Source organism: Rhodotorula toruloides, assembly GCF_000320785.1.
Source record: "Rhodotorula toruloides NP11 unplaced genomic scaffold Scaffold1, whole genome shotgun sequence".
Classification (NCBI taxonomy): domain Eukaryota; kingdom Fungi; phylum Basidiomycota; class Microbotryomycetes; order Sporidiobolales; family Sporidiobolaceae; genus Rhodotorula; species Rhodotorula toruloides.
Window position 1 is genome coordinate 801,387 of NW_015622961.1, and position 11,442 is coordinate 812,828.

General features: G+C 62.3%; 6 protein-coding genes across 6 annotated transcripts in view; 3 read left to right on the top strand and 3 right to left on the bottom strand.

The window, feature by feature from the left end:
• Positions 1-173: 173 nt before the first annotated feature.
• On the bottom strand, positions 174-769 carry RHTO_00329 (uncharacterized protein; the record flags this gene model as incomplete). The annotated part of the gene is made up of 3 exons (XM_016414013.1): positions 174-227; positions 307-396; positions 461-769. The coding sequence occupies 3 exons, from the start codon at positions 767-769 to the stop codon at positions 174-176; spliced, it is 453 nt and encodes a 150-aa protein (XP_016277020.1).
• Positions 770-1,107: 338 nt separating this feature from the next.
• On the top strand, positions 1,108-2,602 carry RHTO_00330 (secretory pathway protein Ssp120; the record flags this gene model as incomplete). The annotated part of the gene is made up of 7 exons (XM_016414014.1): positions 1,108-1,242; positions 1,318-1,373; positions 1,454-1,692; positions 1,750-1,774; positions 1,834-1,898; positions 1,955-2,511; positions 2,576-2,602. The coding sequence occupies 7 exons, from the start codon at positions 1,108-1,110 to the stop codon at positions 2,600-2,602; spliced, it is 1,104 nt and encodes a 367-aa protein (XP_016277021.1).
• A 337-nt stretch (positions 2,603-2,939) lies between these two features.
• On the bottom strand, positions 2,940-3,994 carry RHTO_00331 (uncharacterized protein; the record flags this gene model as incomplete). Its single annotated transcript, XM_016414015.1, has 6 exons — positions 2,940-3,038; positions 3,111-3,288; positions 3,384-3,397; positions 3,488-3,779; positions 3,847-3,870; positions 3,975-3,994. 6 exons carry the CDS (start codon positions 3,992-3,994, stop codon positions 2,940-2,942), a joined length of 627 nt encoding a protein of 208 aa, XP_016277022.1.
• A 68-nt stretch (positions 3,995-4,062) lies between these two features.
• RHTO_00332 (cathepsin A (carboxypeptidase C)) lies at positions 4,063-6,323 on the bottom strand (the record flags this gene model as incomplete). Its single annotated transcript, XM_016414016.1, has 11 exons — positions 4,063-4,155; positions 4,336-4,612; positions 4,670-4,783; positions 4,850-5,003; positions 5,077-5,222; positions 5,280-5,330; positions 5,393-5,482; positions 5,544-5,599; positions 5,661-5,772; positions 5,839-5,943; positions 6,007-6,323. 11 exons carry the CDS (start codon positions 6,321-6,323, stop codon positions 4,063-4,065), a joined length of 1,515 nt encoding a protein of 504 aa, XP_016277023.1.
• Positions 6,324-6,704: 381 nt separating this feature from the next.
• On the top strand, positions 6,705-10,010 carry RHTO_00333 (putative G-protein coupled receptor; the record flags this gene model as incomplete). The annotated part of the gene is made up of 5 exons (XM_016414017.1): positions 6,705-7,152; positions 7,210-7,407; positions 7,475-9,049; positions 9,117-9,594; positions 9,653-10,010. 5 exons carry the CDS (start codon positions 6,705-6,707, stop codon positions 10,008-10,010), a joined length of 3,057 nt encoding a protein of 1,018 aa, XP_016277024.1.
• Positions 10,011-10,694: 684 nt separating this feature from the next.
• RHTO_00334 (ubiquitin carboxyl-terminal hydrolase 12/46) overlaps positions 10,695-11,442 on the top strand; it is a gene marked incomplete at both ends in the record, with an annotated part of 3,462 nt that continues 2,714 nt past the window's right edge. The window contains 3 exons of the mRNA XM_016414018.1: positions 10,695-10,859; positions 11,006-11,019; positions 11,095-11,442. The exon at positions 11,095-11,442 is cut by the window's right edge and continues 401 nt beyond it. Of these exons, the coding sequence (XP_016277025.1) occupies positions 10,695-10,859; positions 11,006-11,019; positions 11,095-11,442 (527 nt within the window). The remainder of the gene's footprint in view (positions 10,860-11,005; positions 11,020-11,094) is intronic.

Here is an 11,442-nt window from a genome sequence, read left to right on the forward strand (position 1 = left end):
TTTCCACCTCCCAAGCTGTGGTCTATCCGCCGGATACAAGAGCTGGGGAGCACGGGGTGACGATCGCTGAGACGTCGCGCTGGCATTGCAGGAAACGGATGCCGCCAATGCGAGACGAGAGGAGAAGAAGAGGGTATCGAGATGCTGGGTATTGTTTGAGGGGAGGGTGCGCGCTACGCCTCGACTGCTGAGAGAGGCTGTCGAAGCTGTTCTGCCGCTGCTCGGATCTGTGCGTACGTCAGAAAGCGTCAGACATGCGGTAGGAGAGTTGGCCGTCAGAGGTCAAGGAAGTCCTTCGAGACGCACCTTCTTGTCCAGGACTTTCCACGGTGCAGCCTCTGTCCCTGCGAGTACGAGGAGGAAGCCGCCAAGAGCGATGGAGGCGATGCGGCCGTACTGCAAGGAGACCAGGGGGGTGAGCAACCGGTGCGAGGAGAAAAGAGGCGAGTGGGCGACGCACTTCCGACTCGAGCATGAGCGGCTCCTTCTCTTGCGCCTTCTCGCCGTTCTCGCCGCGCTCACTCTGCTGCGCCTGCCACGCCCCGCCAGCTAACGCTGCATACCGACTCGCTCGCTGGTCCTCGTCCTCCTCGTCCTCGCTCGGCCGGACAGGTGGCCATGGCTCCTTTGTCGGTACGGAATGCGAAACCAGGACGCTGTGTCCTGCTTGAAGCGACGCGACGAGAGCGGTGTGAGGGGAACCGTCTCCGGTGGGGGCGACGAGGTGGTCGAGGAGTGTGAGGAGCGGGGCGGGGAGAAGGAGGGGCATGGTGTGGAGAGTCTCAAGAGCCGTCCAGTCCAGCAAGCAGTCCCTTTCCTGACTTGCGCGGGTGAGATGGCGCGGGGGACCTCGACAAGCCATTCCTCCTCAGGCCAACTCCTCCTTGTGCCCGTCCTCACCGCTCCGTTGCTCGAGTTGGGTTTGCCAGTGCTGCTGTGCGATTGCTGAAGTGCCGTCTGTACCGGCGACACCTACTCAGGCTCGCCCATTCACCGTCTCCTCATTCTCATCAGCTCTTCCCCGCCCACACCGAACGGACCCCTTCCAAGTACTCGCACGGCGCCGTAGACTTCTACACGCAACGCTAGACTCTCGACAAACCTCCCATGCGCACCACGACTCCCCTCGTCGCAGCGACGGCATTCGCGGCGGCCGCTTCCCTCGCCTTGGCGCACGGGGACCATGCAGAAGTCGATGAGAACCCGGATGCGACCTACGCAGAGCTGCACATGGCTCAGGAGGTGCGTCGCTCGTGTCGAGACGCGTTGTCGGACGGGGACGACGAGCTGACACCCGCGTTGTACCCCTCGAACCAGCACCACATGGACTCGTTCGACATCCAGGCGTTCTTCCACCTGCATGACCTGAACCGGTGAGTGGACGACAGCAGTTTGGCGTCACGCCTCGCCCGTCGAGCGGCCGCTGATGCCGCCTAGTGATCTCCCCTCACAGCGACGGCGTCCTCGACCGCAACGAACTCGAGTCGATCTACGGCGTCCACCACGAGAAGCGCCGCAAAGGCGCCAAGAACCTCGAGGTGCACACGCAGCAGGCGAAGGACATTGTCGAAGCTGTCCTTGCCAAGCTCGACACGAATCAAGATGGCGTCCTGACGATGAGGGAGTTCGTCGCGGGAGGAGTCGGTGGACTGCCGAACTTCAAGGGTGTCGAACACCTCGGGCATCACTACGGTGCGTCCCGCGCTTCCAGCATGGTGCGAAGTCTACGCTGACGATTCCTACCCGCAGACGCCGAAGGAGAATATTTCTTGCAGTACGTCCGCGCCCTCTTTCATCTCGATGTACTCGTTGCTGAATCTCTCACACCCGCAGCCACGAGGAGAAGTACCACAACACGCCCGAGACGCAGCGCGAGGAGGACTACGTTCACCCTGAAGGTGCGCGCCGTTCACATCGCTTCGCCCCTTTTGTCCGCTAATCCCTTTCCACGCAGACATCGAGCACTTCCTCTCGCACGAAGAGATCGAGGAGCAGGAAGACGAGCGCGTCCGCCACTTCACGGGCGAAGAGCCCGATTTCACGCCTCAACAAGCTGCCGCCGCGTCGCCCGAAGAAGTCCAGCAGCACATCTTCAACGAGCTGAACGGGCTCGCTGACGAGGCTACGACGGCTGATGAGAAGGCGTTCGTAGAGAAGGCGACGGCGGACGAGGACAAGGGCAAGCCGCATGCCGAGGTGGTCAAGCCGCTCGGGCAGAAGGAGATGCCTCCTCCGACATACAACCCCGCCGGCGGGGCCGCGCAAAAGATGTTCGAGACTCCTCCGCTGGACGACGGGTCGCCCGAGACTGCGCCGACGCCGCAGGAGCGCGCGAGGCGCGAGCGCGCGCAGTTTGCGAGGCAGCAGGCGGCCAAGTTTTCGAAGGATGTCAGGGAGGCGATGAAGCGTGGTGAGTGGGGGAGTGGGCAGGGCGCGGACAACAAGGGGTCGTTTGCGAGGCCGAAGGATGCGGCGGACAGGTTGAGGAGGAACGTTCCGTACAAGTACAAGGTGCGCTCTAACTAGCTCGCCTTCCTCGCTTAATGTCCGCTGACGCTGTCTTCGTCGTGCGCAGGTCCGCAAGACGTGGTTCGAATTCTAGTCTGTTCCGTCGTCCGTCTCCCGTCCGTCCTATCTCCCACTATTCCCCAAGCTGTATCCACCCGTGTTCCCACTCAAGCTGTCTGGCTGCATTCGCATCGTGTCCATCTCGAGCTTCTCGGGTGATGCAGGAGCGGGGTGCGAGAGCCGGTGCGAAAGCGAGAGAGACTTCTTCGTTTCAAGCGGCGCCACCGACGCGTCAAAGCAGAACATGTACAGGTGAGAAGGGAGTGGTACATCGAAGGTCTTTCGCTATGAACGAAGGCTGCGCATCAAGCGCTGACGAAAGGAAGAGGAGAGGAAAGGAAGGAAGCGCCGAGCGAGCGGTAGTGGGTCGCTCAAAGGCCGTAGGTGCCGCTGATTTTGAACGCGTTGGTATCCGAGTCGAAGTGGAGCGTGACCTCGCGCGAGTTGATCCTGAGCTCGCCGTAGCGGATCTGCGCAATCGTCCAACGGTTCAGTTACGCTCGCTGTCTGGGGATGAAAGTTGAGCGAAAGCGAGCACTGACGGGGGCAGTGAGGTCGCCGAGAGCGTTCTCGAGCTCGTCGACCGTGAGCTTCTTCTGCTTCCACTGCTTCGACTTTGTCTTCGGGACCTCGAAGTTGGAGAGCGAGTAGAGGACGTGCGGGTGAGGGACGACGCCTTGGTAGCTGAAGCGCTTGCCGCCGCGCTTGCACGAGGGTTGCCTGCGGGTAGACGAGTGCAGGTGAGCATGCGAGATTGAATGGCGGAACGCAGCGAGAGAGGAGGACGAGTGCAGACAAGGGCAAAGTCGACGTACCATTTCATCAAGGACTGTTCGGACCAGCGAGAGGCAGTCACGAGACACCACACGATTGTATCAGCATGGCGAGCTGGACAACCCGTCAACTGGACGGAACGCACCTTGATGCCGCTGCGAGCGACCTTTGCGACCTGCGCAACCTTAACCTTGATCTCCTCCTCGGTCCACTCCTTCGGCGCGTTCCCCGCACTTCCAATCGCGACAGGCTTCTTGCGCTCCTTGTCGAGAGCGTCCCGGACGAGGACGAACGCATCGACCAGCTCGGCGTGCGAGAGGTTGAGCGCCTCGTCGCGCGAAAGGTTGGTCGCGTCTGAGAGGGTGAGGGTCGTGCGGGTGCGTTTGGCCGAGGGAGGCGTGGCGAGTGAGGGGGAGGAGCGTTTGCCGGTTGAGGAGCTGAGCGGGACGAGGACGGGGTCAGCGAGCGTGCGGGTGGTTCGCCTGGGTCGAAGGCGGGACTCACGACGTTGCGTGTGGTGTGTTTGTGCTGTTCAACGTGTGTACGAGTGAGTGAAAGAGGAAGAAGCGCGAGCGACGCCAGCGAGGACCCAACTTCGAGTCGCGGCGCGTTCCAAGGCAAACACGACTCACACGTGCAGCGAATAGCTCATGAACAACCAGCGCAGTGCTAAAGTGCAGGCGATACAATGCGAATACAGTAGCTGGCATGGAGGGGTTTCTACTGCAGCGAGTCCCGGGAGAAGCCGACCTTGCGCTCAAACACCCAGCGGTTGAACAGCGCCAGAGCTTCGCGCGGCTTGTCGTACGGGACCTGCGCAAAGGGGAGACGAGAGAGGGTCAGTCATGCGTCGAGTGAATGGAGCAAGAGGCGAGTGTTGGCGGGAGGATGCGGAGGAAGAGTCGAACGCGCAGTCGCAGGTTGCGAAGGTCGACTCGCTTCGCTGAATCCGCAAACTGGATTCGAGGAAAGCAACGGTGAAAAGGGACCCACAAAGTGACCCGCGCCCTCGACAGTCGCAAACGCGAACCCCCCAGCCTGCCTGAACACGCCCGCCCTCTTCCCCTCCTCCCCCTTCTCCTCGTCCGCAGAAGCGTACCAACTCCTCAACTCTTTCTCTCTAAACTCCCCCGCCCCGTCCCACTCCAACTGGAGAGCCCACTCGTTGTTCCCGTACCAGTTGCAGATAAAGTCCTTTGTGCCGACGTAGAGGAGGACGGAGATTTGCGAGTTGAGGAGGGACGCGACGTGCGGATGGGAGGGTTTGACGCTGCTCACAAGGAGAGTCAGTCTGAGGAAAGGGAAGGAGGGAGTGGAAGGGACGAACCCGTCGCCTGTTGCGTCAAAGTGGTTGAACACCTTGCCCGAGCAGCCCTTGAACTTCTTCACCCCATGTCCATGCGGGTCCAAGTCAACACCCAATTCGTGCCTTACGTCCTCCCTTCACACGCGCAAACCGTCAGCTCCCGGTCACTCCGCGGCGGAAAGCCCGTGAAGGCGAACGCACCGATTCAACCACTCGGCAATCCACTTCTCCTCCTCATACTCGCCAAACTTGGTCATATCGTACGAGCTCCTCCCCGTCGCAAAGTACGGACTCGTGAGGCGCGTCTCGCAGTAGACAGACGCGGAGACGCAGAGTGCAGAGTTGCGGAGGTCGTCTGTTCCTCCTTATCTCATCAGCCAATGTTCGGGGGATTGCGAGATTGGGCGAGGGAGTAACTGAGGACGCACCCCAGCAAGCCTTGACGAGACTCTGACACCTCGGCAACGCCTCCTGCATCTTCCTACACTCCCTCGGGCTGACGTAGGGTCCGTAGCCGGTTTGGTTCGTGCAGACGGTCGGGTAGTAGGAGGCGTATTGCGTTAGAGGGTTGGTGCTGCGCCGCGGGAGGGGTTAGCGGGAGGCTGAGAGGGGGGAGAGGAGGGGGACGCACAAGCCGTTGCCGATCATGACCGAGACGAGGTTGATGTGCCGCAGGCCCTTCCTACGAGTCCCAGCGAGCGAGTCAGCGTCCAGTCGTTGGAAAGAGAAGCGAGAGGGACGCACGACTCGGCAACCTGGTTTTGCTTGAGGATGTAGTCGGCAAAGACGGGGATGTACCGTCCGCCGAACGACTCGCCCGCGATGAAGAACTCCCTGCGCTCATGTTTGCTTCGGTAAGGCTGTCACGGATGGATGAGAGGAGAGTCGGGCGCACGAGTTTCCGAACTTGTCGGCGAAGGTCTCGAAGAAGATCTGTAGGAAGGCGTAGACCTGCGCGGAAGTCTAACATCAGCCAGATGCGCAAGAGTCGGAAGAACGACGCGGAACGCACATCAACTGCCGCCGCCTCCGTCGAGTAGATCCCGCGGTCGCCTTTGTCGCCATACGAGAAGCCGACGCCGACTGGCTGGTCGAGGAAGATGACGGAGGCGTTGTTCGTCCAGCTGTGTATGCACCCGAGTCAGCACGGCTCACGCGGGAAGACAAAGACATAAAGCGACGAAACGCACGAGTATGGGTTGAAGACTGGGTCCTTCCCGTCCGGCTGAATCCGACACGGTCCCAGCTCCTGCAACAGTCCCGTGAACGAGCTACACCCAGGTCCTCCATTCAACCTGTCGCACGATAAGCCCGTCAGTCCTTGTCCATTAACGGGAAGGGGAACTCGTCGAACGCACCACAGGACGAGCGGGTCGTTCTCGGGATCATTCCGGCTGTCGAACTGCCAGAAGAAGAAGTGGTGTCCTCGCGCTGTGTCGAGGTAGCCGGAGACTTGGTCGACGGCGGGGTCGCACAAGTCGCGTGGTGAGCGGAGGCGGATGCGGTGAGAGGGCAGGGAGGTGAGTGAGTGTATGGAGTGGTCTGCGATGGGAGCGGATAGGGGTTCTGTGGGAAGGGAGAGGACGGTTTGGTCGTGGCGGAGTTGCGGCAGTGCGGGAGCGAGGTGGGCGAGTGCGGCGAGTGAGAGCAAGGGGAGTCGGAGGCGGGGTCGCATGGTGGGCTGAGTGGGTGCTGAGGGCAGTCAGCCAGTCACTCGTAAGCTGTTCAGAGTGAGCAAGCGAGCGAGGAGAGCGAAGAGGCGCAGGCATTTGTGATCGAGGGCTGCCCGCTGCCCGGCGCCGAGGACTGGACGATCGCATGTTGAATGATGGAAGCCAACTCTGCCATTACAGCCCAACTCGACTGCTAGCACACCCAGCAGCGACCAGCACGACCACAACACACACTCGAGCACACCCACGAGCGAATCAACCACCCTCGCTCGCACCCGCCTCGCGCAACCTTCCCAACTTTTGGCTCCTCCGCTCTCGTCCTCGCACTCGACACACGCCTTCGCACAGCCAGCTTACAAGCGCAAAGAGTAGAGGAAGGAGGCATGGGCGATGTGTCGCCCGGCAGAGGCAACGGCGCACCCCTCCAACCGCTCCCAGCCTGGCTCTCGCGCACTTCCTCTCCAACCGCGACCGTCGACCTGCCCTACACCTTCGCGACCCTCCTGCCAAACGGCGTACCAACCCTCATTGTCACAGCCCAACGAGTCACGCAATACGGCACCGACATCCTCCAGCTCCCTCTCACCATCGACCCAGCAGCGGACGTAAGCGGGCAGATTTTGGGCGACTTGTACACGACGCCGGGAGGGGATGCGACGCAGACGGTTGTGAGAGAGCTGGGAGGAACGAGGATGTTTACCCTCGGCGGGGGCAGCGGGACACAGGCTTTGGCGGGCGCTACAACGGCGGGCGTCCAGTCTGCTCCAGCAGCGGTAACTGCCATGTCGCCTGCAGAGCCGTCTTCTGCGGCGTCTGTTGGAGCTCCTTCAGGTGCGTCGGTCGACAAGTCGCACGGACATGAAGTACTGACCGTTGGATTGCGCTCAGCTTCCGCCTCTTCGCCTCCGGTCACCCCGTCTCCTTCGCCCACATCGCCCTCCACACAGGCTTCCTCCGCACCCGCCGCGTCGTTAGCGAGCGTAGCGACCTCTCTTTCGGCCGCTCTCGCCAGCGCAACTGCCGCGTCGACGGTCGATCCGGCTTCTGTCGCCAGCTTGTCGAGCGGTTACGCTTCTGCTACGTCCGGTGAGCGTCACTATCTGTTTCCGCTCTGTGTTCGTCGATACTGACCTGACTGAAGTACCGTTAGTAGCCCTCTCCGCAACCTCCTCATCCTCCTCCTCCGCTGCATCCCTCACCTCCGCCCCTTCCTCCTCCCTCAGCCCTACAGTACCTCCCTCCCTCTCTTCCAGCACATCCGCCTCCTCTACCTCATCATACTCCTCCCCCGCCCTCAACGCCGCTGACCACCTAACCCCCTCCCAACTCGCCGCGGCCATCGCCGCCCCGCTCTGCTTCTTCTTCCTCCTCCTTCTTCTCCTCTCACTCTGCTGCTGCTGCCTTCGGCGGAGGAGACGACGACAAAGTGCAGTGGCGGAAGAAGAAGAACTCCTCGACAGCCCTGCTTCTGCTTCGGAGCCGAAGAAGAGGATCAAGAGTGGAGGGGTCCTGTGGGAATGGGTTCCGACGAGGACTCCCTCGAGGGTGAGCGGGCGGAGTGGGAGCGGGAGGAGCGTGCTGAGTCGCTTGACGGGGGGGTTACTTGGACGCGGAGGAGGAGGAGTGGGAGGAGGGAGGAGTATGGCGGGTAGTTCGCCGCAGGAAGGGACGGAGAAGGGGTTTAGTCCGAGGACGACCGATGGAGGGGAGGGGAGATCTCCGAGAACGGAGGAAGAGAAGGGGTTGTTGAGCGGACGAGAGGGAGAAAGTGGGAGAGATACTGCAGTCGCGGCGGGTGTTGCGGGACTAGCAGCGGCTGGAGTAGCTCGACAAGCGCACCCGTATGCTCGGAACGACGACCTCCGTCGCTACGACCCCGTCGAGCCATTCGACGACATCGACCTGACCTCTCCCCGGCTCGACCTCGACTCCCCAACCTTCCCTTCTCGCCCACTCTCTCCCCCAACGCTCCTTCCAATCCAACCATCGAGCCCGATCCGACTCTCGCGGTTCTACGACCCGACAGGCTCCTTAGCGAACGCTTACTTCCCTCCCTCTCCGTCGTCTTACAGCACTCCCTCGCGATTCGTCCCCTCCTCGGAGGTTCCGTATTCGAACGCTTCGTATGCGCCTCCTGTACCCCTCGCGTACGCGGAGGGAAGGGGATCACTCCCGCTGGGCCCGGTGCGTCAAGCGACGAGTACGCTGAGCCAGCTCTGGCAGGGCTACGAGACGAACAGTCCGCGTACCGATGCCGGTCTTGGAGGATTGGGAGGGGACGACGACGAGGCGAGGAAGCGCGAGTCGAGCAGGCTCGGGTGCTTGAGTTTGTCCACTCGCGAGGGCGGGGCAGGAGGAGGGCCGCAGCAGGAGGAGTATACGCCGCCTCAGACACCGGATTTGCCTGCTCTCAGGGTTATCCACGAGAGGGAGGACGACGAGCGGTCTTATAGCGGGTCGAGCGAGGGCTCGAGACCGGTTCAGGGGAGACAGGCGCTCGTGTCTGAGGGAGGCTGGCTGAGCGGGCGATTGAGCGGGTTGTTCCCCAGTACTCGACCGAGTCGAGACACGCTGTACGAGGCGGACGAAGAGGACGATGGAGCGGACGAAGAGAGGGACAGGCTGAGGGTTCCGCTGGGCGTGGCGAGGAGAGGGAGTGGTGATACGAATGCGAGTGGACAATCGGATGACTTTCGGGGTCTGACGGGCGGGGACCTCTTCTTGAACAGTGCGTCCTTTCTCAGCCGCTTTGACCAAGTTCGCACCGTTGACCGTTCTCCCCGCCGCCCGCGCAGGTCCTCGCTGGGTCGGCACACGCCGCCGACGCTCTTCCCCCCCTCCCTTCTCCTCCTTCGAGCCGCTCGGATCCACAGCCGTCTCCTACGACCCACCCATCATCCTTCACCACCAACCCTCCTTCACCTCTCTCAACCCGCCCTACCGCCAACCACGCCACTGGTCGTCCTTCGCAACCGAAACAGACTCGCGCTACCACGACGCCGACTCGCCCATTTTCGCTCCTACGCCCGCCGAGTCACCGGGTTTGTACCCCTCCGCGCCGATGCCGCGGGTCACGACTATCGTGAAAGGCAGGCATCAGAGGGAAGATAGTGGAGCGAGTGTGCTGGGACGGATTGCGGCGGGTTTTGGAGCGTTGAAGGGAGGGGTCGCAGCTGGGTTGGGGATTGAGGGAGAGGGAGCGGGTGCGGGGGGAGCGAGGAGGAGGGGGATGCCGAGGAGGAGGGAGTTCTCGACGGAGAGCAGCATGGATCCGTGCGTACTGATACTTCCTCCTCAAGCGATTCGCCTCGTTGACAGCTCGTACTACCAGCTTCCAATACTCTTACGCGACCGCCAACCTGCCGACCGTCCCCTCGCCCACCTCGAGTCCACGCAAACAACGTACTCGACGCTCCCTCACGACCCTGCGCCACTCGCAGTCACAGCCCATGATGCAGAAGCAAAGCTCGAATGCTCCGCCTCTGCCTTTCCCGTCTGCTCGACCGTTGTCGACAGTTGTTGGGCGGTACATGGACCCCTTCGCGGATGCCGACGTCGACGCCGACGCCGACGATGAGCGAGTGAGACCGCCCCGCGCGCACCAGGATCGACGGGAGCATGAGTATGGGCAGGCGAGGGATGGGCCGGACATGGTAGAGATTCGGCGGGTCGGCGAGCAGTCGGAGTGAGGGCGGACTCGGGGCGTTCGTTGATGCCGACTCGGATTCGGAAGGAATGTACACAGTAGAGTCGGTCTGTCTATCACCAGCATTGCAGTCTATTCAGCATCTCGCTCGGCGTAGTGTCGAGGTTGAGAAGGTCGCGTTCGAGGAGGAAGTCCGGCTCTTCCCTTCGCTCGCTCCGCTCCAGCGTCGGCTAAATCGCTCCATCTCTCGTGCGTGGGTGCGGCTTGAGCACGATCAGGCGTGCAGGCTCAAGCTTCAAAGTTGCGCACTAACGGATGGAGTTCTTCGAGGAGAAGCGTTTTCTGGGTCGCCGGACGACTTGTTGTTCAACGACTACTCCTGTAGACGATACACGACGTTGAATGCAGCGCGGCCCGCTTTCCAGCCTCACTCGTCGTCGCCAGTCGACTTCGATACGAGCGACCTCATACATATGCCGAGTTGGACTCGCTTACACTCACTCACAGCTCCAGGGCAGCTCGCCCGGCTTGTTGCTAGCTCGCCAGTGATCCACTCGAGCGCGCCATCTCATCCGTACAACGCCTGCGACCACCGCCGGCCCAGTTCCGCCCGTTCTCGGTCCGCTTCGACCGCACGACCTCCGCAACACAGCAACCACCGCATGCCGCGCCTGTAGACTGCGCACACGAGTCTACGGCAGCTATCCATATCGAGCGAGCCCGCTGAATGGCCTTTCTGCGGAAGTGGGGCGGGCAGCAAGGAGGGCCCGGAGGTGTGCAGGCGACGGGGTCGGCGGGAGCACAGGGAGGGACGGTGCAGGCTGGTGCGCCGCCGGTAGCGACAGAGTGGTTCACGGAACTGCCCGGCGAACGCTACTTTGGCTTTGAGAACGTGCGTGCCGCCCTCTCCTCTCCTCGAGCGATCCCAACACCTCGACGCGCCGCCGACACTCGCTCGGCTCGCCTGGACGGCTGTTGACAGGGTCGCTCGTGACGAGAACACTCTGCTGACTGGTCCTGGATTACGTCCGCGCGCAGATTGCCAACACCTGGTCCGTCCTCGCGTTCTCCTTTGTATGCCGACGGTTCCTCCGAGCTGACCTATCTCGTCTGTTCTCGTGCAACAGCTACGCCAACTCGATCCTTCAGTCGCTCTACTTCTCCAAACCGTTCCGCACGCTCGTCGAGTCGTACCGCCCCTACGGCTCGCAACCGTCCGCCGCTTCCCCACCGCCATCCTCCTCGGCCGCATCGGTCGCGCCGTCGATCGGCCCGCCTGCCTCGCCCTCACTACCGTCTTCGTCGTCCTCCGCCGCCCTCTCTGCCCTCTCATCCGCCGGGAAGGCAGCCAAGGTCGTCGGGAATGCGATCGCGACTCCCTACTCGCCCGCAACACCTGCTCCTTCGCGACCTCCAGCACCTTCAGGACGGCCAGGGACAGCGGGCAGCAGCGGCGGCGGGAGCCGAGGGACTCT